The sequence below is a fragment of the Lampris incognitus genome, chromosome 14, assembly GCF_029633865.1.
Source record: "Lampris incognitus isolate fLamInc1 chromosome 14, fLamInc1.hap2, whole genome shotgun sequence".
In the NCBI taxonomy this organism is placed as follows: domain Eukaryota; kingdom Metazoa; phylum Chordata; class Actinopteri; order Lampriformes; family Lampridae; genus Lampris; species Lampris incognitus.
The window spans coordinates 34,705,158-34,729,881 of record NC_079224.1 but is presented as its reverse complement, the minus strand read 5'-3'; the positions used below and the strand labels follow the sequence as shown (position 1 = coordinate 34,729,881).

At 41.3% G+C, this 24,724-nt stretch overlaps 1 protein-coding gene and 1 non-coding gene across 2 annotated transcripts; both read right to left on the bottom strand.

Moving 5' to 3' along the window:
* Nucleotides 1–607: 607 nt before the first annotated feature.
* lrrc24 (leucine rich repeat containing 24) lies at nucleotides 608–23,691 on the bottom strand. The gene is made up of 4 exons (XM_056293719.1): nucleotides 23,530–23,691; nucleotides 14,033–14,311; nucleotides 4,690–4,858; nucleotides 608–1,857 (listed from the first exon to the last, which is right to left on the bottom strand). Exons 1-4 carry the CDS (start codon nucleotides 23,689–23,691, stop codon nucleotides 608–610), a joined length of 1,860 nt encoding a protein of 619 aa, XP_056149694.1.
* Nucleotides 22,666–22,854, bottom strand: LOC130124586 (U2 spliceosomal RNA). Its single transcript, XR_008811372.1, has one exon. It is a non-coding gene; the product is annotated as a U2 spliceosomal RNA (small nuclear RNA).
* Nucleotides 23,692–24,724: the final 1,033 nt, after the last annotated feature.

The window sequence follows — 24,724 nt, the reverse complement described above, 5'->3', positions numbered from 1 at the left end:
AACTGTACTTAATGGAGAAAAGAAAAGCCACATAATTATCGCACAATACACAGACAGACAATACCTAAAGTAGTGTAACCGTACAAAACAAGAATGCGATCTTAAACCATATCCAGTTATTTGCCTTCTTCTTCACAGAGTGTTCTGCACCGTCGGCCTTTTTACAGAGTCCAATTCAACTTGTCAAATGGGGAATTTCTGCAAAGTGCAGATATGAGACAAGTTGTCAAGTCTCTTTAAAGGACAGAGATACGGTATGCCTTGTGAGCTTCTTGCCTCAATTTATCAAAGTTCAATCCAAATACCAAAGAAGAAGAGGTTCTTTGAAAAGGTGGGTCATGGTTCAACTGACCGCTCATCCCCTTGTCATATAGCGTCATCCCAACATCATTCATCAACTTTTGTCACTTTAACCTCTGTTCCTGGTTAACTGGCTTTGACAGTTTCCCCCTCTTGAGCCATCAAATGCCACATCACCTTTACATACTATTCCTCAATGCAACAACAGGATTTCCTTCCCTTTCCAGTGCAGTTTGTAATGTCTTTAAGTTCATCAAATTAAGAGAAATGATTTACAGATATAAGAATAAAATCAGAAAGAACCCCCTCAGCAATGGATCTCATAGGCCACTTGCGTCCCAAACAGAAGACCCTGATTGATGAAGAGCCCCTCAGGGTCTGTTGGTGGTGGCCCCTCTCCTCCCTCAGCTGGGTTTCTCCGAGGCCCCATACCCCCGGATATGGCCAGTGTCTGAACCATCTCATGGTCCAGGAGCGCCTCCTTTATGCTCCCCTGCTGACTGCACCCGCTCACCAGGGGACAGCTGCTGGACATGGGCCCAAGGACAGGCTTTGCGCGGTTGAGGACATACATCTCATGGCCGTGGTCATCGCGGTACTCCTCCAGCTGGGCAAAGGTGGTGGGGCCGTCCGAGTAGTCGTTCACATACAGGATGCTCTCTTCCTTGCTGGTACAGAAGGAGCCACCTTCGTCTTTCTGGTGCTGCTTGTGACGAGTGTAGATCATGATGAGGAGGAGGAGGGCTGTGAGTGCCAGCAGGGAAATGCCCACAGCGATGGCCGTCTGGGTGGCAGGGCCCAGGGCATTGAAGTCCATGCTCGCCTGCTCATACAAGGGCTCCTGGCTCACGTCCAGAACCTCAGGTTGGTAGTAGGATTTGGACGAGGAGGATGAAAGGGACGGTGAGTTCAATCGAGGCCAGAACTGGGACGAGGAGGAAGAGGAGGACATGTTGACAGCCAGGTGGAAAGTCACCCTCGCCACACCACCGGGGTTCCATGCCTCACATTCATAGCGCCCGGCATGCGCCACAGTCACATTGCTGAGGAACAACATGCCGCTGCCTGTATCCGGGTCGAAGCTGTCTCGTTCACCCCCTTCCTCCGTCCCACGCACCAGCCCGCGAACACCCCCTGCACTCCCACTCCTGCTCCCCCCGCCAATCGGCTGTGCAGTCACCAGCCCTCCAGATGACCCCAACCGGAAGATCTCCCCATCAGGGCCTAGCTCCTGCACCAGGCCTCGGGGTGATAAATGGGCCTTACCATGGGAGGCCTTCCTCCAGGTGACTTGAGGCTGAGGGTATCCGGAGGCCTGGCAGGAAACGCGGAGGCTCTCCCCCAGGCGCACAGTCAGGTGGCTGGGCTCCAGCTGCACCACAGGGGGGATGCAGACCAGGCTGTTGGCTGCTACCTCCACCAAGCTGAGGTGGGAGAGCCGCGGCGGCTCTGAACACATCAGTCGGCGTTGCTCAGCAGAGCTCAGCAGACGCTGACCCTCTTCATTGATCCATGTTCTGAGCCATCCCAGAGCACAGTCACAGCGCCAGGGATTCTCTGGAGGAAAGTCAAAGGAAAAACAGATGGGTATATGAATAATGTCGCCAGATTTGTCTTAAAGGATAATTCTGTTTTTTACAACCTCTGACTTATTTTTGTCATTGTGCATATCAGTTATGATGCCTTTATACACACTGGCCTCATTTCGGAGATTTTGGAAATGAGAGCACTGCTAGACAGTTTTACGATGGTGTCTTTTAGTGTCATGAAACATGAGCATCAGACATGTTTCAATAATGGTTACCTATGGTAAGTATAGGCTGGTCATTCCTGCATGAACCAGGCAGTTGCTCAGCAATGCGATCAACTATTGATAATATTGGACATTTCAGAAATTACTTGTAAATTTCACTGTTGTTTTCATGACCAAACGCATGTTTTGGATAATTTGGTTGGAGTGGACTTGGCAAAACATGACTGTGGTCCTAAAAGACTGCATAAAGCAGTGTACAGCGGTGGCCCCGTGTCCAAAATCTCTACAATAATATTTGAAGTAAAATGATATTATAACTGATATGCACCATGGCAAAAACTATGAAAAACAAGACCCAGAAATAAATAGTAAGAAAATAAAAAAAAAGTCCTTTTAATTTTAGAAATTCAGCAGTTGTGGTTTATGACACTTAAGTGCTTCTTCTTAGGTGCATCTTCCTAATACAGCGTAACTCCACTGGAATGTGTCCTGTGTAGGTCAGTAGGGAGACTAGGGTATTAACACTGCCATGGCTTGGGGTCTGTCTCCTACTGAGTCCACGCAAACTCAAAATGAAATGTGCTTTTTTGTACTTTAAAGGAAACAAGCACAATTTTCAACATGACCTCTATCTGTGTTGAAGTGTTATCCCTAAAGCATGCAGACGTACTCAAATTTGTTGGCACCCCTTCACCAAAAAATGAAGAATGCACAATTTTCTCTGAAATAACTTGAAACTGACAAAAGTAATTGGCATCCATCATTGTTTATTCCATATTTTATAGAACTCGGACTTTACTTTTGATTTTTTACTCAACCTATATTGTAAATAATAAAACAAATGAAAATGGCATGGACAAATATTTTGTTGCACAACTTTTAAAGGCCATCACTGCAATCAAATGCTTTCTGTAGCTCAGTGGGACTTCTGTATCTGTTAACAGGTATTTTGACCCGCTCTTCCTGAGCAAACTGTTCCTGCTGTCTCAGTGTGTTTGATTGGTGCTTTCTCAAGGCTGCAAGTTTTGGCTCTTTCCATAGACGTTCGATAGGATTCAGATCAGGACTCATAGAAGACCACCTCAGAATGGTCCGATGTTTTGTTCTTATCCATTCTTGGGTGCTTTTAACTGTGTGTTTTGGGTCATTATCCTGTTGGAGCACTTGTGACTGAGACAGAGCTTTCTGACACTGGGCAGTACATTTCGCTCCAGAATGCCTTGATAGTCTTGAGATTTCATTGTGGCCTGCACAGATTCAAGGCACCCTGTGCCAGGCACAGCAAAGCAGCCCTCAAAACATAACCGGTCCTCCTCCATGTTTCTCTGTAGGTATGGTGTTCCTTTTCTTTGAAAGCTTCATTTTTTTGTCTGTGAACATAGAGCTGTGACTTGCCAAAAAGCTCAAGTTTTGACTCATCTGTCCAAAACACATTTTCCCAGAAGGATTGTCGCTTGTCAACATGCATTTTAGCAAATTCCAGTCTGGATTTTGTATGTTTTTCTTTCTAAAGTGGAGTCCTCCTGGGTCTTCTTCCACGGAGCCCACTTTCACTCAAAAAGTGACGGATGGTACAATCAGAAACTGATGTACCGCCACCCTGGAGTTCAGCTTGTATCTTTTTGGCAGTTATCCTTGGTTCTTGTCTACCATTTGCACTATCCTTCTGTTCAATCTGGGGTTGATTTTCCTCTTGCAGCCACACGCCACACCCAGGGAGGTTGGCTACAGTTCCATGGACCTTGAATGTCGTAATAATATTTGCAACTGTCGTCACAGGAACATCAAGCTACTTGGAGATAGTCTTGCAGCCTTGACCTTTACCATCCTTGTCTTGTTTTCTTTCTGATCTCCTCAGACCACTCTCTCCTTTGCTTTCTCTGGTCTATATTCAGTGTGGAGCGCACAATGATCCCAAACAGCACAGTGACTACTTTTCTCCATTTAAATATTGGAGACGTGTGATATTAATCAAAGAAACTAATTAGTTTGAAATATCACTATTATCCAATTATTTATCTTTTCTAAGGGGTATCAACAAATGTGTCCAGGCCATTTTAGAATATCTTTGTAGAATAAGCAATAATTCATCTCTTTTCACATCTTCTTTCCGTTATTCTATGACAAATCAAAGGCATGCAAGTATACATGACAAAATAGCTTTTGGTCAGAGAGCACTTTTTTAAAAAATTTTTTGGATTTTCTCCCCAACTGTATCTGGTTAATTACCCCACTCTTCCGAGCCATCCCGGTCACTGCTCCATGCCCTCTGCCGAGTCGGGGAGGGCTGAAGACTACCACATGCCTCCTCCGATAAATGTGGAGTCACCAGCCGCTTTTCACCTGACAGTGAGGAGTTCAGGGGGGCGTAGTGCATGGGAGGATCACGCTCTTCCCCCCAGTTACCCCTCCCCCCGAATAGGTGCCCCGGCAAACCAGAGGAGGTGCTAGTGCAGCGACCAGGACACATACCCACATCCAGCTTCCCGCCTGCAGACACGGCCAATTGTGTCTGCAGGGACGCTCGACCAAGCCAAAGGTAACACGGGGATTTGAACCAGCCAGTCATTTCAGTGTAAAGGTTTCACCAAAGGACATACTGTATGAGTTAATCTAAATGGTTTTACTGACAATACCTGTAACTCGGAGCACCTGCAGGCTGACCAACGGTTTGAATGTGGAGGAGCCCAGTGTGCGGAGGTGATTTCTGCTCAGGTCCAGCAAGGCCAGAGACGACAGGCCAGACAAAGCCTGCTCCCCCAGCAACTCTATGCTGTTGTCCTGAAGGTGCAATTCTTGAAGACGCTGGGAAAGAGGAAATCACAGTCAGCAGAGGATTGAATGAAAGATATGCTAGAGCAGGAAATGGCAAATAGACTGCATTTTATATAGCACTTTTCTAGCTGTAACAGCCACTCAAAGTGCTTTACAATTAATGAATGTATCACATCCATCCATGCACACACATGCTCATACACCGATGGCAGTGTCAACCATGCAAGTTAACAACCAACTCATCAGGAGCAGTTAGGGGTTAGATGTCCTGTTCAGGGATACCTTGAGATTTTTGCCAGAAGGAGGCAAGGATTGAGTTGGCAACCCTCCAGCTATGAAGAAATATTTCAAAAGTGATAGTGTGAATTATAGTGGTGCTTGAAAGTTTGTGAACCCTTTAGAACTTTCTACATTTCTGCATAAATATGACCTAAAACATGATCAGATTTTCAAACAACTCCTAAAAGTAGATAAAGAGAACCCAGTTAAACAAATGAGACAAAAATATTATACTTTGTCATTTATTTATTGAGGAAAATGATCCAATATTATATATTGGTGAATGTCAAAAGTATGTGAACCTTTGCTTTCAATGTCTGGTGTGACCCCCCTTGTACAGCAATAACTGCAACTAAACGTTTCTGGTAACTGCTGATCAGTCGTGCATATCGGCTTGGAGGAATTTTAGCCCATTCCACTGTACAGAACAGCTTCAACTCTGGGATGTTGGTGGGTTTCCTCACATGAACTGCTCGCTTCAGTTCCTTCCACAACATTTCGATTGGATTAAGGTCAGGACGTTGACTTGGCCATTCCAAAACATTAACTTTATTCTTCTTTAACCAATCTTTGGTAGAACTACTTGTGTGCTTAGGGTCGTTGTCTCGCTGCATGACCCACGTTCTCTTGAGATTCAGTTCACGGACAGATGTCCTGACGTTTTCCTTGAGAATTCACTGGTATAATTCAGAATGCATTGTTCCATCAATGACGGCAAGCCGTCCTGGCTCAGATGCAGCAAAACAGGCCGAAACCATGATACTACCACCACCATGTTTCACAGATTGGATAAGGTTCTTATGCTAGAATGCAGTGTTTTCCTTTCTACAAACATAACGCTTCTCATTTAAACCAAAAAGTTTTATTTTGGTCTCATCTGTCCACAAAACATTTTTCCAATAGCCTTCTGGCTTGTCCACGTGATCTTTAGCAAACTGCAGATGGGCAGCAATGTTCTTTTTGGAGAGCAGTGGCTTTCTCCTTGCAACCATGCCATGCACACCATTGTTGTTCAGTGTTCTCCTGATAGTGGACTCATGAACATTAAAGCTGCAGTTGGTAACTTTGGAGAAAAGACCAAGCGAGAGAGATTTCGAGAGATTTTGAACACATACACCAACACCCCCTCCCCTCCTGCTCCTTCTCCAGCCCCTCCTTTCCTCAGGTAGCCCTTCCCCCAAACAAAACTCAGGCTCGTTCATGTGAGTTCATTTTTACCAGCGGTGGTAACAAGAGAAATAACCTAACGCTACAGAAAACAGAAAGGAGATCCAGTATTTTTTTTTTGCTTGAATATGCAGTTGTTGGCAACGGAGGAATGGAAATTTACTAGGAGTTGATTCCAACACTGCCTGAGCTTTGTTGTCCGCCATTGTTATGGATTTCTTGTGAATGCTCAGGAAACTCAGACAGCAACATGACTGACAAGAAGTAGGGACAGCCCCTCAACCTATCACGGCGGAGAGGCCAGAGACAGGCCCTGATTGGTCAAAGCTTACAGGAGCAGTAGCATTTTCAGATTCTGAAAACAGAATCAGGGGATAACACTGAGATCCCGATTTATTCTCAGACCACTTATATTACTGATAGCTGAAAGGGTATTATGGCATTTTTACCAAATAAAACACAAAAAAGTAACCAACTGTAACTTTAACATTAGCCAATGTGAGAGAGGCCTTTAGCTGCTTAGAAGTTACCCTGGGTTCCTTTGTGACCTGGCCAACTATTACACGCTTTGCTCTTGGAGTGATCTTTGATGGTCGACCAATCCTGAGGAGGGTAACAATGGTTTGAATTTCCTCCATTTGTACAAAATCTGTCTGACTGTGGATTAGTGGAGCCCAAACTCTTTAGAGATGGTCTTGTAACCTTTTCCAGCCTCATGGGCATCAACAACGCTTTTTCTGAGGTCCTCAAAAATCTCCTTTGTTCTTGCCATGATACACTTCCACAAACGTGTTGTGAAGATCAGACGTTGATAGATCCCTGTTCTTCAAATAAAACAGGGCGCCCATTCACACCTGATTGTCATCCCATTGATTGAAAACACCTGACTCTAAATTCACCTTCAAATTAACTGCTAATCCTAGAGGTTCACATATTTTTGCCACTCACAGATATGTAATATTTGATAATTTTCCTCAATAAATAAATGCCCAAGTATAATATTTTTGTCTCATTTGTTTAATTGGGTTCTCTTTATCTACTTTTAGGACTTGTGTGAAAATTTGATGATGTTTTAGGTCATATTTATGCAGAAATATAGAAAGTTCTAAAGGGTTCACAAACTTTCAAGCCCCACTGTAGCTCCTCTTTACACAGGTTATATTGTTGCATTGCATTGATTACTGAGACAAACTGTCATGAATTGAGTCCACATTCGTAGGTGTCATTTCAGATAACCAAGGACGATGTAGTCAAGGCAGTTTTAAGCAAATTCACTTAATTCTGATAAAACCTTCTTATCATAATACAGGTAGATTTATTAAAATGCCAGATCAGAAAGGAAAATTTTGGTATTTTTAAACCTAAGCCCATATTTTCAAGACAAACTGAGCGATGGACAGCAAATTTTTAGAGGTCCAAGCTGAGGGGGCTGGGGTCCACGCATTGCAAACAGAGTGGCTCCCAGTACCAGCAGTGCTGGGAACCCTATTGTAACCGCTCATATTATTATTATTATTATTATTATCATTATTATCCCATTGATAAATGTGGTACTGCACACACACACTACACACTGTAAAAGTTATGTATGTGAAATGTTCAGGGGAGGTATAGAATCGTGCGCGTATGTCAGACACCAAAAATGACACATGTCCTCCAGCAGGTTGTGCTATAATCAAGATAAACGCGTTTTGGCTAGTATCTCCCACATTTTACACAGCACATTCAAAAACCTTACATGCATGTGTACCCTGAATTGAGCTGAATTTTGAGACACAGGCCACGCCTATTTCTGCCTTTAAAAATGTTCACAAAATTGTAAAATAAGCGAAACATACTTTTTCAAACTCCTTCACTCTAGTCCGATCTGCACAAAACTTTGGCCTCTATGAACGCTGGTGATAAAAAGTTATTAAAAGAATTGTGATAATCCAAAAAATGTGAAAGTTATAAAGTATGGAAGTGTTGTATATCTTGGTAACATTCAGTCCTATTAACATGAAACTTGGCACATTAGTTTCCCATGTCCCACCGAGGCTTTGTGCAGAATTGGGCACCAATCGGACATTAGATGACACTTTTCACTTCTTCTTGTTCTTGTTGTTGTTGTTCTTTTGGCTTATTCCCTGTTTCTCAGGGGTCGCCAAAGCGGATTTTTGCTCTCCACAGCTTTCTGTCTGATGCATCCGTCTTCTGCAGTTCAGCCCTCCTCATGTCTCCCTCTATCCGATCGCTCCATCTTTTCCTTGGTCCTCCTCTTTTTCTTTTGCCAGGTATTTCCAGGTCCAACACCTTCTTTCCTATATAGTCTATGCCTCCCCTCTGTACATGTCCAAACCATCTCAATCTTGTCTCTCTCAACTTCTCATCCAATCCTCTGATCTTGAACGTAGCTCTCACTTCTTCATTGCTCTTCCAGTCTATTCTAGTCACTCCCAAGGACCAACGCAGCATGTTCATCTCTGCTACCTGTAGTGTAGATTCTAGCCTCTCTGTTGTTGTCACTGCTTCCATACCATAGAGCAAGGCAGGCCATTGGTTTGTATACTTTGCCCTTTACCCTTAACAGCATTCTTTTGTCACAAAGTACTCCACCTACCTCCATGAATTCCACCCAGTTTGTGTCATTTTCTTGACTTTCTTCTTACCACTGCCTTCTGTCTGTATTGTCGATCCTTAAGTACTTGAATTCGCTAACTTCTGGGACATCTTCTCCTCCTAAAGTCAATCCTGGACTTTCTACTTGCTTATTTATACACAGGTACTCAGTTTTCGCTCTACTGTTCTTTAGTCCTCTAATCTCTAGCGCTTCTCTCCAATATTCAAGATTTCTCTCCAACCTTTCCTTGTCCTTGTTTGCTAGCACGATGTCATCAGCAAACATCATGCTTTATGGTGGCTCTTTCATAAGATGTTCTGTGAGGCTGTCCATCAGTATCACAAACAGGAAAGGGCTCAACGCCGATCCTTGATGCAGTCCTACCTTTACCTCAAACTTGCTTGTTGTTCCCACTTACACTGAACTACAGTCTTACAGTCCATGTACATATCCAGGCAATACCACAACTCCTCTCTCAGTACTCTGTCATATGCCTTCTCCAAATCGATACATACTCAGTGCAATTCTTTCTGTCCTTCAATGTATTTTTCAGCTAAGGTCCTGAGTGCAAATATCGCATCTGTAGTACTTCTTCCAGTCATGAATCCAAATTGTTCTTTCCCTATAGTCACTTCCTTCCTAAATCTCACTTCAATCACTTTCTCCCATAACTTCATTATATGCTCCATCAATTTTATCCCTCTGTAGTTGCAACTTTCAGCATCACTTTTTTTCTTGTAAATTGGTACCACTATGCTCTATCTCCATTCAGCTGGCATTTTCCCAGTCTGTATTATGTTGTTGAAGAGTCTAGTCAGGAACTCTATTCCAGTATCACCTAAGTATTTCCAGACTCCTGCTGGTATATTGTCCGGTAACACAGCTTTTCCGTTTTTCATTTGTTGTAATGCTTTTATCAACTCATCCCTTGTAATCTCTTCATTCCTCGGTGGTTCATCTGTCCTTTCTCCGTTATTCTCTTCATTCATTTGGTGACTGAAATAATCCCTCCATCTTTGTAAAATATCCCCGTCTTTCGACAGTACTCTTCCATCTGCATCCTTGATCAGTTTTTCTTGTTCAACATCCTTGCTTGCTCTTTCGCTTTGGCTATTCTTTAACTATCCTTCTCGCCTTCCTTTGTATTTAGTCTTTTGTACAGGTCCTTGTATGCTCTTGCCCTTGCTATTACTACCGCTCTCTTAGTTTCTTTCTTAGCTTTCTTGTATTCATTCGTGTTTTGCTCATTCTTGTTTTTGTCCAGCTTCATTTTGGCCAAGTTTTACATCTTTATGCAGTGCTGCACTACTTCCTACCACCACCAACTTTCCTGTCCTTTCTTTTTACCCCCTTGAGATTCTCTTAGCGCTTGCCTGCCTGCTTCCCTTTGTCCTTCTGCTGTTCTATCCCAATCTAGTGGCAATCTATCTCCCAACAGCTCTCTTACTTTCATCCTAAAGCTTTCTCTACAAGGTTCCTCTTTCAGCTTCCACCATTTAATCTTCCGTGCTGCTGGTCTTTGCATTTTTCTGAGTTTGCTTCTTTTCTTCATTTGGCATATCAGCGGTCTATGTTATTTTGTTACACACTCACTTGGTATTACTTTGCAATTTACAGCTTCCCTCAAGTGCTGCTTTCTGCATAAAATGTAGTCTATCTTTGTAGTTCTGCCTCCACTCTTGTAGCTTACTGTCTGATGTCCCCTCTTTTTGAAATATGTATTAACTATAGCCATGTCATTCCTTGTAGCAAAATAACTATCGACTCCCCACCAGCATTTCTCATTCCAAACCTGAATTTTCCCATGACATCCTCATCACGACCATTTACTTCTCCCACATGTCAATTCAAGTCTGCTCCAATGAAACCTCTTTCATCCCCTGGTATGCCTGCCATTACACTGTCCAGTTGTCTCCAGAAATTCACCTTTTCTTTCTCATCGCAACCCACCTGTGGTGCATATGAACTTATTATATTTGTCAGATGTCCATATAAATCCAACCTCATCCAAATCAGCTCATCCAATTCCTTCTTTACTTCTATGACTTTCTGTTGTAGCTCTCTGTCTAGGATTATTCCCACACCATTCCTTTTACTGTCTGTCCCGTGACAGTATATCCTATAATCTCCTCCAATCTCTCTTGCCTTGCGTCCTTTCCACTTTGTCTCCTGAACACACATCACTTGTATTCTTCTCCTGTTCATCATGTCTGCTATTTCTCTCCCTCTGCTTGTCATTGTCCCAACATTAAGTGTGACCAATCTGAAGTCTTTGTTCTTCAGTTGTCTCTTCTCTCTTTTCTGTCTTGCTTGTACCCCTCCTCTCTCTTTTCCTACATTCCTCAACAGGAACATAGTTTCCATTAGCACCCTGTGAGGGCACAGCACCAAAGGCAGTCGTTGTTAACCCGGGCCTCGACCAATCCGGTATGTCATTCCTGGTCTTGTCAATCCGCATAATGATTTGGCAGAATTTTACATCGGATGCCTTTTCTGACACAACCACTAACCCTATGGACGGGGGCACAGGTAAAGCGCTGGATGCCATCCCAGTATTCATGGACTTACACCCATGCCTGTCACCTAATGCCCATGCCTGTCGCCTGGGTGGCACTTTTTCACAAAATCGCAAAATATGCAAAACCTACTTTTTCAAACTTTTCTTAGTTCGTATGCACACATTCCTGAATTTAGCTGAATCTCGAGATATAGGCCACGTCCATTTCCATCTATATTTTTTTTCTTCAAAATTGCAAAATATGTGAGATCTACTTTTTCAAACTATACCTAGGCTGTAAATCCAATCTGCACATAACTTTGCTCATAGAATATATGGATGCTCATGATCAAAAGTTATCGAAATAATTTTGATAATCCAAAAAATGCGAAAGTTATAAAGGAACTCCAAAGAGGAAGTGCTACGTATCTTGGTAACACCCAGTCCTATTAATGCGACATTTTGCTCAGTAGTTTCCCATGTCCCAGTGAAGTGCTGTGCAAAATTTGGCACCAATAGGCCACTAGGTAATGCTTTTTCACAAAATTGCCAAATATGCAAAGTCTACCTTTTCAAACTCGTCTTAGTTTGTACACACACATTCCCTGAATTGAGCTGAATCTTGAGCTATTTACCATTCCCATTTCTGCCTATAATTTTTTTTTTGTTGCAAAATATGCGAAACCTTCTTTTTCAAACTGCTCTAAGTCCGATCTGCAAGAAACTTTGCACCTAGAATGTATGGACCTTTATGATCAAAAGTTATTAAAATGATTTTAATAATCCTAAAAACGTGAACATTATAAAGGAACAACTTCCTTTGTGTGTGTCGACTCTGTGATGGCCTGGCAGCCTGTCCAGGGTGTCTCCCCACCTGCTGCCCAATGGCTGCTGGAATAGGCTCCAGCATCCCCGTAACCCTGAGAGCAGGATAAGTGGTTAAGACAATGGATGGATGGATACTTTTTCAAACTTGTCTTCGTTTGAATACACGCATTCCCTGAATTGAGCGGAATCTCGAGATATTGGCCACTCCCATTTCTGCCTATAAATTTTCTATGCAAAATATGTAAAACCTTCTTTTTCAAACTCCTAGGCTGTAAGTCCAATCTGCAAGAAACTTTGCATCTTGAATGTATGGACCCTCATGATCAAAAGTTATAAAAGGATTTTGATAATCCAAAAACATTTTAAAGTTATAAAGGAGCAACTTCCTCTAGCTGAAGTCAAAACAGGAAGTGTTGCATATCTTGGTAACAATCAGTCCTATTAACACAAAACTCAGCTCAGTTGTTTCCCATGTCCCGCTGAGGCTCTGTGGAAAAATTTCAACCAATCGGCAACTAGGTGGAGCTTTTTACAAACTTGCGAAATATGCAGTACCCACTGTTTTAGACTCAACTTCGGTTGTATGTCCAATATATAAAACTAACCATAAAAAATTACAATGACAGTTTCCTCTTCAGAGACCTGATATTTCACAAAACCTATTGGCCTTACTACTTAAACTTGTACTATAGATATACTGGGTGACACTTGGCTGCACTTACACCCTATCCTTTTACCATTACAAACGATATATGACACTTGTACCGCAGCTGCTTAACCTCACTCCTCAACATCTATAAACCCCCCTCCTTAAGCCCACCTCAGTGCTGCTCTCGACTCACGGCTTTTATCGGCCCATGGGCCTGCAGGTCCGACTTGCACAGAGTCAAGACCGCCGGGTGCAACTTGCACAGGGGGCTTTGACCCCATTAATACCTGCCTGCGGGTCTAGTTTTTTAATTGATTCAATCTGAGCAAGCTACATTCAGCCAACTGCTGCGAACCAAGCTGCAAATTTAAACCTTCACCAAAATGCATCCACTAGAACAGCTCTTTTGTTGTCTGTGAATGTTCTCATTCATCCAGGTCATAGTTATTGAAAGGAATTGAATCAAGTGCAACTGGACTTGGTTATATATCTGTGAAGACGTTTCACCTCTCATCCAAGAGGCTTCATCAGTTCGTGCCTTTCTGCCTCAGTTCGTGCCTTTCTGACTAGACCAAGCAGGCACGAACTGATGAAGCCTCTTGGATGAGAGGCGAAACGTCTTCACGGATATATTACCAAGTCCAGATGCACTTGATTCAATTCCTTTGGATAGCTCTTTTTTTTGGTATCAACAGGTTCACAATGTTATGTGAAGAGTACAAAGAGCCTTAGCCATATTATCAACCATGGAATTATATAGATGATCAATCTATTTCCAGCTCAAAGCACAAGTACAGCTCTGTAATCCTGCATGGAGTGTGTTGGTGCAAGAAGATGACAGTGCAAGTGTGACAGAGTTATAGGGAAATGCAAAAAAGGAAATGTAAAAAAGGTCTCATTGCACTAACTGATGTTACTAGGGTTGTCGTTTCATGATGTTTTCATGATGCAGGTGTTTTCAGACACTTAAGTTTCAGAGTCTGTTAGTGTCAAAAAAGAGCTTTTTTAGTTGATGTTATTACTGAAGCAATTTAAAAGCTTGGTTTGAGTCCTAATGATAAAAAAACAGGGCTTATGTGAAAAAAAATACTTGAGTTTGCCTTTAATTATACTTATTGGAACAAACTTTAGAATCAAACTGAGCGTTTTACCAAATTCACCTACTGAATTAATTGTTTTACCAACCTGGAGTCCCCTGAAGGTGTAGTCCTGGAGGCGGGTGATCTGGTTACCAGCCAGGTAGAGGATACGGAGATGTTTTAGGCCCTGGAACATGTCAGGGGTGACCAGGTGGATAAGGTTTCCATTGAGGGCAAGTTCAAGCAGCTCACCCTGGCTGAGGAAGGCCCCGGGCTCTAGGGCCGAGATGCTGTTGTTCTGAAGATAAAGGTACTGGAGTCTACCCAGACCAGACAGGTCCTTGAGGCGGATCTGGATTATTGTGTTATCCTGGAGGAAGATGGTCTGAAAGGAGAAAGGCAGAAATAAATGAAGAACATTAAAAAAAAGTACACCTTTTCAGAAACTCAAGAGAGAAGTGTTGCTTGTCTAAATTAATCATAATAAGAATCTATTATGTAAAACGTCTTAAAAATGAGGTTTGAAATAAAGACTGGGCAATAATTCAGTGTTATCACCGAAAGTTGAATTGGATCATTTGGACACAACATTTATTTAGAGAAACCTTTCATCACTCATCTAAGTGACCTCTTCAGTCTCAACTGACTACTGGTAAATAATACAGTGGCATAACGACTGAAAACAACAATTGATTTCATATGCAAATTGCCAGGAGCATTAACTACACTTTCAATGGCCATGTATATTATTCAGAGGATTGGGGAATGGTTGCAATCACAGCATTGTAAGATGGTGACAGATGTACTCTTAGCCCCCCCCCCCTTCTCGGTTCAGGGATGGTTGTTCCCTCTTCACATAGATGGCTTCTTTGACTGTCCATTCAAACCAGTGTTCCCCGCTATCAAGGATGTGCACCTCCTCATCCTTGAAAGAGTGATCACTGACCTGTAGATGGGTGTAGACTGCAGAGACCTGGCCTGACACATTAGGTCTTCTTTGTTGTGCCATCTTTTTGGCCAGCGTCTGTTTGGTTTCCCATATGTACAATACCCGGCGATGATCCCAGCACTTAACAGCATACACTATATTGCTCTGTTTGTGCCGGGGGACCTAAGAGTACATCTCTCACCATCTTAAAATGATGTGATTGCGACCATTCCCAAATCCTCTGTGAATAGTACACATTGCCAAGGAAACTCAAGTTAATGGTCACGCAATTTGCATATGAAACCGATCATTGGTTTCAGTCATTATATCACTGTATTGTTTATAAGGGTGAGCATACTTGCAGTCAGTTTAGACTGAAGAGGGCACTTACATGAGTGATGAAACATTTCTCTCTCAATAAATGTTCTGTCCAGATGAACTGATTCAACTTTCTGTGATATTCTTACCTGGATTATTGCGCATGCATAAAGACAATTCAGTATCATCATTTATCATCTTTCAGTGTATTGTATTGAGATGAACTTTTTACACTGTCATATTGTGATACACACTTTTCTTGTCTAAATTAATCATAATGAGAATCTATTATCTAAAATGTCTTACAAAATGAGGTTTGAAATATCTGACGGAGTGTTATTTGTATCAGCTGATGAACCTCAGTTGGATTCTTAAATATGGTATTTTGCATATGTAAGAAAATATGATGTATCTATCATGTAAAATTCCCTATTATTATCATGATAATCTATAATATTCATAATATTTTCCCCATTTCCGATAACTATATAGAGGTTTGTCATGTATGATAAGGTTGGTATTGTCTTTGGACGTTTCTGATGCCAAATAGCACAATGGGCACAGGGATCAACATAAGAAATTTGATTCCCTTTGAGGCCTATGATGCAATAACCTTCTCCATTACTGATGCCATGAGGCAGTTTGGATAAAAAAACAAAACAAAAACAAAAACCCAACGAAATAGCATATGTCAACATAAGTTAGACCAACAAATACTATGAACTGGCTCCGATGTATGACTAGGACCCTAATGACCTAATGACCAATATGAATAATGCAAATCCTGCTGCTTCTTGTTCAAAACACTGTCGTTTCACAAATCAGAAACCTTTTCAGCAAACATCTGTGGTGTGAAAATCATTGCTGACTGATGGGCCACGTTCGAGAGATTGAAGCTGCACTCATTAGCAGTTATGTTTTATCCATAATGCATGACAGTTGGCTTGATGAGTAAAATGCTTTTCTTAGTTGCCATTTTCAACACAGATTAAATGGTGGGCTATGAGACAGAATATGATTGGTGGGACATCGCTGGTGATGGAGGTTAATGGAGCAATTTATGCGGGACATGATCTTCATTAATATTCATGGGCAGCAGTAATGTTGGCGGTCTGACCCTGGGAGAAAAAGATGATATAATGCTTAACATCTTCTCGGCAGATGATCAGGAGGTTGTAAATGGAGTCACTTTCCAAGGAGCGATGAATGATTACATGCCGAATATCACAGCCCTTCCCTTAGGTTTACATCAAAGAGGGTCGTGGCAAGTTGATTAACCACAATCAGTCTGGGTAATGAGAACGGATCTGCTTGGTGAATGTGAGTCAAGTGATGGCACCATGACCGACATGTGAGAAGTTGTGATACAGTCACTATGTTTACATGCGATCGGTAATCTGATTAAAGGTACAACTGATGCATACAGCAGGTGTCCACCCCACTTCTGCTGCTGTTTTGGTAAGACTTTGTAAACAGTGTTCACTTCAATACTTCTGGATGAGAAAACCAGCTGATGCTGCATCGCTTTCATTTCCTTTTGAGGCTTTCAGTTATCGCCATTGCTCAAACAAATTCACAATGACGACCCGATGGTGAGATATATGTCATGTTCCTTCTTGTCAGTAGAGCGCTCATGTTGTTGTAGTAGTACTCTCCATAGCATTGATGGTGCATGCCATTATGGAATGTACCTTTAAGGTGAACAATTGAATTAAGTTGAGTTTGATTAAGGTGGATAGCTGAATTATGGAACAGGAATCATGTTGCGTGCAACCCCACTTCCAACATTGTGTTTGAGACTTCTCAGTTTTTTTGCCTATCCAAAACTTTAGGATATTAAACTTCATTTTATTTAGCATAAACGTTGTTCCAGATGAAATGGCTGTTTCCTGCAGCTCAAAAGAGGAGACCAAAACAGCTGTATGGTTGAGGTACTAGCTAATGGGACCAGTATCCAAAGATTAACAAAAGGAAGGTGCACACCCATTTTATCCTTGTTTCTATTTGCTGATGACAATAATATATTTTGTTCTGGTGCTAATTTACAGCAGCTTTTGGAGGTGACCACAATAGAAATGGAAAAATTAAAATGGTGGTTTGACAAAAACAAATTATCCTTAAATCTGGACAAAACAAAGTTTATGTTGTTTAGAAATCAAATAATAAATACCAAAGTAAAAGCTGTGATAGCCAATGTCCAACTAGAAAGAGCCTATGAAAATAAATTTCTAGGTGTGATACTAGACCACAACATCTGCTGGAAACCTCACATAACATGTGCGAGCAAAATTGGCAAGGAGCATTGCAGTCATAGGAAAAGCAAAGCACATTCTGGATCAAAAATCATTGCACACTCTGTATTGTTCACTTATTTTATCATAACTGAACTACTGTGTGGAGGTATGGGGTAACACCTACAAAACCAACCTACAACCATTATGTATACTACAAAAAAAGAGCAATAAGGATAGCTATAATGTAGGATATCGTGAACACACCAACAAGCTACTTTTAAAGTCAAGTGCCTTGAAGTTCAGGGATTTAGTAGAATTTAACACAGCACAAATATTGTTCAAAGCAAGAAACAATCTACTACCAAGTAATACACAAAAAATATTCTCAGATAGAGAAGGGGAATACAATTTGAGAGGGAAATTAAACTTCAAGAAATTACGTGTTCGAACAACTTGGAAGAGTATGGCCATTTCAATCTGTGGAAATTGTGGAACAAACATAACGCAGTTCAAGAAGAAGTACAAAGGTCTGATTTTCAAGCAATATAGGGATGATGGAGAGTTATGTTAGCTGTCAAAGTTTTACTTATCTCCAAACATTCTTAATTAAATTTTTAATTTTCCTTTAAATGACATCGAGTGGATATCTGGGTTCTTATATATATATATATGTGTGTGTGTGTGTGTGTGTGTATATATGTATGTGTGTATGTGTGTATATATATATATAACATTTTTTTTTCTTCCTGGAAACCATCAACGGTGTTGATAAAAAGTGTGCTCAACAAATGAGGAGCGGAATATTAAGACAGATGTAGAAAAAAAAAACCTTAATCCATTTCAGTACAAGTTTGTTTTGTGCGTCACGCACTCATCAGCTGGTTTTTTTTTTACAGTCAATAAAGCAAAATTATAATAGGAGGGAAAAATAAACAAATAAATTAAGGTGCACAGATTAATAGTTAAGTAGGATTAGTCAACACTTTTATATTTTTCAAATATTGTTAGGGGGTTTGTTGCTTTTCTGTTTTTCAGCTTGATTAGAGAACTGTAATAATAATAATAATAATGTTAATAATGATAACAGAGGTTGATATCAATTAGAAATAAGGTAGTTTGGTTTGCTATTGGTCCATTTCATTTTATGTGTATAGAATTTATCAAAAATTATAAACAGTTGGATTAAAAGGAAAACATTTATGTCTATTGAGTTATTTTAAGAATAAATTAAAATATCATTACCATAAAGCATGACCATTTGACCTGTTTTCCTAGACAAAGTTTTGCATATCGCTCCAAAATACTTTGGAATATATACAAAGGAAAAATAAATGAAAAATAGTTTCTTTCTTTAAACCACAGAAGTCAAAAGAATAATTAATATTCAGCTTAAACCTTTCAGAACGCGCTTTACAGGATATATTCTATGTAAAAATTTAAATGACACCACTTTCATCTTATTGATATTCTCCATGTTTTTTTCAAATTCAAGTCACCATAAATGGAAGACCAGAACACTTGCCTTGATGTTTTTTTTTTGATTTTGAGATACTTTATTGATTTTTCCCTTTTTCTCCCAATTTAGTGGCCAATCGATCCCTATTTTAGTTCAAACACCCACCCCCGTAATGCATGTGTTCGCCAACTGCATCTCTCCGGCCGGCAGTCTCAAAGGAGACGCTGTTACGTCTGCACACATCGGCAGTGCTGCATTTGATTTGGTGCTGTTCTATTGTGCTGGGATAGATTGGTGATGCTGCCTGCGGGCTCTGGGTTGTTTGATCGGGTCTGCCTGTGACGCTGTGTCAGGCTAAATAAACAATGCATCGCAGAGGTTGTGTCGAGCGACAGCGCTGTGTCCTGACGTGATTTCTAAACACAATAGACGCCTCCCCACTTTCGCGACGAGGCGAATCCAGGCCGAACCACTGCTTTTTCCGACACACACAGAGACGCATTCATGTGACGAACACAAGCCGACCCCGCCCCCTCCCGAAGACAGCGTTGCCAAATATTGCCGCTACATGGAATCCGGCCATAGCCGGATCTGACGAGACTGGGGCGCGAACCTCAGTCCCCAGTGGGCAACTGCATCGACACAAAGCCGATGCTTAGACCGCTACACCACCGCGGACCCAAAATTACTTATTTTGATATAGGAGCCATTACTTGAGTGACCAACAAAAATAAAAATGGGGAGACTGGTCAGCCCTGTTTTAAGCCTTTTGAAGTTGAAATCATTGTGTAGTTCCATGAGCCAGTTTTACTGAACTATTGCATCCACTGTATGGCGTTTTCACTGCACTAAAAAAATTCACTGAAACCAAGAAATTCCATTACTTTAAATAAAAAAAGTGTTCAATAGTATCAAAGGCCTTATAGAAGTCGATGAACAGTAAAAAGCTCTCATCCAATATGATTATTGTAATCAATTATATCCAGAATTAATCTAATGTTGTTGTGAATATTCATTCCATGCATAAAGCCATTTTGCCATTTCATCAATTATTTATTCTAATCTTGATTTCAATCTTTTACTAAGAATTAAAGCAAATATTTTACAGTCATTACAGTAAAGTAATGGGTCTCCAGTTATCTATATGTAACTATATGTAACTTGTCTTTATTGGGTTTGGAAATTAGTGTGAAAATTCCTTGTTTAAGTGATGCAGGTACCTCTTTTTCTCTTAATGATTCATTACTGGGGAATGAATGAAGCTAGCTCTTCACTGAAGGCCTTATACAGTTCACTGGTAAGACCACTTTTTCCAGGGGAACGGTTATTGTTAATACTCTGATATGTTCCTTGATTTCGGTAATAGTGATTTGATCATCATACAAAGCTTTAAATTGGTTATATACTGTTCTTGAAATTAATGTAAACATTATCTAGAAATGACTTGATTTTATAAGGACATGGGTGAGTAGATGTGTACAATGGTCGATAAAAACGGCGACGTACTTTAAAATAATAGTCAGGATTTTAAATGGTTGTCTAGACTTTATAAAAGCTCCTCTTGCTTTCTCTTCATAGATATTATCTAGTAGTGTAGTTTGGGTCATTCTAATACCTTATAGATCTATCTTTTTAGAAAAATACAGGATTGTGCAATTATTTCTTGTTCATTTTTCCTTTTGATTTGGCAATTTTTCCCCTAATGAAATAGCCAAATTTCTAATTTCAAACTTAATTAATTCCCAGCATAATCCCACTTTGTTGAGTACACTCACTTGTCTCTGATATTTCTTAATGATTTTATGAGATTCTTGGTTAAAGTATTCATTTTATAGTAATGATTTATCAAGTTTCCAGTAGTTTTGTTTGCACGTTCTCCTCATGTCTGTGTGGGTTTCCTCTGGGGGCTCCAGTTTCCTCCCACCATCAAAAACACATGAATATTAGGGTTAATACTCCTGCCTGTGCCCCTGAGCATGGGAATAGAAAGAAGAAATGGAGTTGGTTCCTGGGCGTTGCAGCCGCCCACTGCTCCTATACAATAGGATGGGTTAAATGCAGAGAACAAATTTCATCGTAACCGACAATGACAAAATAAAATTGCTTTCTTTCTTCTTTATATATATATATATATATATATATATATATATATATATATATATATATATATATTAGTGCATAGAACATTCATATTTATTTTAATTGAGATGGCTTTATGGTCAGTTAACAGAACTAGATCCATGGAGACTTACATTTGTTAGTAATGTCGTTAGTGATGAGCCAGAAATGAATTCTGGGCTGTTGGGAGAGATCTTTGTTGCGCCAAGTAAATAGTCTTTGGTCTGGGTTTCTGTGATGCCAAATAAGATCTAAACATAAACATACACTATGTAGTTCGTTAACAGAATCATTTGTTTTTGGTGGTCATCTGTCAATTGTTTTGATTAAAAGTGGTATTGAAGTCACCTCCCCAAAAAACTTTAGCAAAAGGGAATTTTGAAGTGAGCTGGTTGATCTTCATTTCAAGATTTGAAAATAGGGCGGCATTTTGTTTTGTATTATTGCTATCATAAATATTTATAAGGACAAACTGAATTTGTAAAACATCCATCCATCCATCATCTGAACCGTTTATCCTGCTCTCAGGGTCACGGGGATGCTGGAGCCTATTCCAGCAGTCACTGGGCGGCAGGCGGGGAGACACCCTGGACAGGCTGCCAGGCCATCACAGGGCACATACACACATTCATACCTAGGGACAATTTTAGTGTGGCCGATTCACCTGACCTACATGTCTTTGGACTGTGGGAGGAAACCGGAGCCCCCGGAGGAAACCCACGCAGACACAGGGATACATGCAAACTCCACACAGAGGATGACCAGGGACGACCCACCAAGGTTGGACTACCCCGGGCTTGAACCCAGGACCTTCTTGCTGTGAGGTGACTGCGCTAACCACTGCACCACTGTGCCACCATTTGTGAAACATCCTCCAGTAAAATCATCCACTTTACCTTCATCATCAACCTCTTGATTTAGAATGTGACCTTTGAAATTACCTTGAAGTGCAGAGAACCCTGCTGGCAGACTGCTGCCATGAGAAAACCAAATCTCTTCTCCCCACTGACTCCTCCAAAATTTCACATCTTCCGAAGTAGAATGTGTTTCTTAAAGAAAGTTAATTTTATTAGTTTTTGGTTGTCAAGACATGAATAATGTTGTCCTGTACTTCACTTAGCGATAACTCATGATCAGGATTCATCTTCACTTTCTTTGTCTTAGCAGATCCGTTCTTGGCCGGTGTGTTGTGGTTAAGAATCACATTCGCCACCTTTGTTGGAGTTGCAGGAATAGGAATGAGTCAAACTTATGTTCCTCTTTTCTCTTGAAGTGCTCATTTCCATTTCTATTGTCGGCTCTTCCACGTGGAAGTGAACAACCTGGCAGAGATTTTACCAGAACTACGTCAGCACCACTGTGTGCGTCTTCCATTTTTAAGCTAATGCTTACTTCAAAAAGTTAGCGCCAAAATGTATTACAAGATAAGGAGGAAAAAAATACAGTTGGTAGCTCGTTGTTGGTAACTTCGGTACTTAAGTTGACATTTAAATTCAGATATTTAGAACATAAATAAACTTTAGCTCCTTCGCTGAAGTCCATAGCACCGCTCACACCAGCCCCATCCCCCGGAAGTTCGGCTCTAGCAAAGCAACTGTTCCTTTTTCTTTTTTTTTGATTTCTCCCCATTTGTATCGGGCAAATTACCCCTCTCTTCCAAGCCATCCCGGTCGCTGCTCCACCCCCTCTGCCGATCCGGGAAGGGCAGTACTGCAATACCAGGTCAATGCGTGGAGTGGACGGAGCAAGCCCCTTCTCCATCTCCCTGTTCCAAATATAATTTTAATACATGGTCTCGGGTAGGGGACGTATCAGATATTAACTGATAAGAACAGATACTACACTTGATCTTTGCCAAAAGGCCAAGAAGCGATCATTGCTGGTTGACATAAAATGCATCACCACACATAACCTCTGGTGCACCAGCACGGCAATGCAGTACGGTAATGTCACCAAAGACACCAGATTTAAAACTCCGGTATATTGCCTGGTAGATTTACCTGGTGGTGACAGGCTTAATCATCACTGTGTGAACTCGTTTGGCAAGGGCCTGAGTGTCATGGACATTCATTCAAGTCCTACACTTTAACTTTAGGTTTAGGCATTAGGTTGGAGACTTGATTTTAGATGTGGGTTTAGTGTGGTTAAGATCAGTAGGGGCGGCCTAATTAATGCGTTTCAAGGGGAGGGTCACATAGTCTGACAGGTCATAGATTTTGTTGTATATGCTGGCAGTGGGACAAACCTTTTTGTGCATGCACAAAACCAACGCATCAGAAGAACTCAGTTTAATCTGTATGCAAAGCACAGAAAATCAAAGGACTGCCGAAAAATTTAGCTCGGTTAATCGCATTACGCTTGCATTGATTCAGAACTTAATGTGATAGAGAAGATAGCTTGATTTAGGTGTTTGCAAGGCCATTGCAATAATCATGTTGTTGCCTTAATCTGATTAATATCAAAGTTTCAATTTGCATGTAAATGCTCTGAGTGACAAGTTGCCAAGCAGACGGTGTAAAAAATCCAAGTCAGTGGGCCAGAAGACTGACCTGAGTGGTGGACGGGACCCTTGGTGGTATTTCTTTGATGCCCAGAGAGCCACACTCCACTGTAAGGCTGTAGCAGCGACAGCCAGAGGGGCATCCATAGGAGAGAGGGGGTAAGAAGATCCCCATAACCAGGGTCAGTCTGGAGAACTGCAGCAGCATCATGGCTTGTTTGCTAGGTGGGCTTCAATGGACTAAAAAAGAAAAAAAAAGAAAGAAAAAAAACCCTGAAAAGAGAAGTGAGGAAGGAGAAAAGGTAAAATAATCAGTGATCAAAGTAAGCATCAGTAACTCCTATCCCTGTGTGCCTCAGCAATCCGTTCTTCGATTCCCTACACCCTGGCAATGAATTTCACACTGCGAGCAAAGATTGACAGTTGCTGCAAGATGCACTGTGTATGCAGATGACTGGAAAGGCCAGGGAGAATTCATAGCAAGCCTGGTAGTCACAGGAAAGACTACCTCCTTATCCTCACCTGTTTTCCATCTGAAACATGTCTATTCAGTGAAATTGTGCCAGCCACTTCTATTATGGGCTTCAATTAATTAAAGATGTGATAAAAGATGTGCAGGTTGCCTGAAGGACCTTACCCTTCTCCGTTTCTTTCTTTTTTATGCATGCACAAACACTCTCCCTCTCTTTCTCTTGCCTCTTTTGCCTCTCACTTTTCTCTCACGCGGTGAGGTACACTTACATACACAAACGTATGCAAGCCAAGCAGAGCAAGGCGCTGCTTTGACCCCTAATCTTCGCACCCTCCTTTTTCCTCCTCTAAGCAAATCTCAAGAGGAAAAGCAACAACTTGTTCTAATCATCCGATCAAAAGAGTGCCAACGCTGGCTGCTTCACCCGCCGTGGCAAACAGCAATCTTTTCTTTTGATATCAACCCCCCCCCCCACACACACACACACATCACCCCATCACCAAGGCACTCATCCATACACCTTATTATTTCTATAGAGGCTGTGGGGTATTTACCATCTCGCTCAACTGTGGCCGTTCAATTGTGTTCAGCCCGTTGTTCAACGCCAGCTAGATTTGGCAACATTCACAGTATTCACAATGGCCTAAGTCCTGACATTTCAGAAAAGATGGTGAAGGGTGTGTTATATAATACTTGATGTTTGATATAGTCGTACCGAACACATCACTCCACCTCAGTGGTGAAAGAAAGACTTTGAAATAAGTCTTTTGCG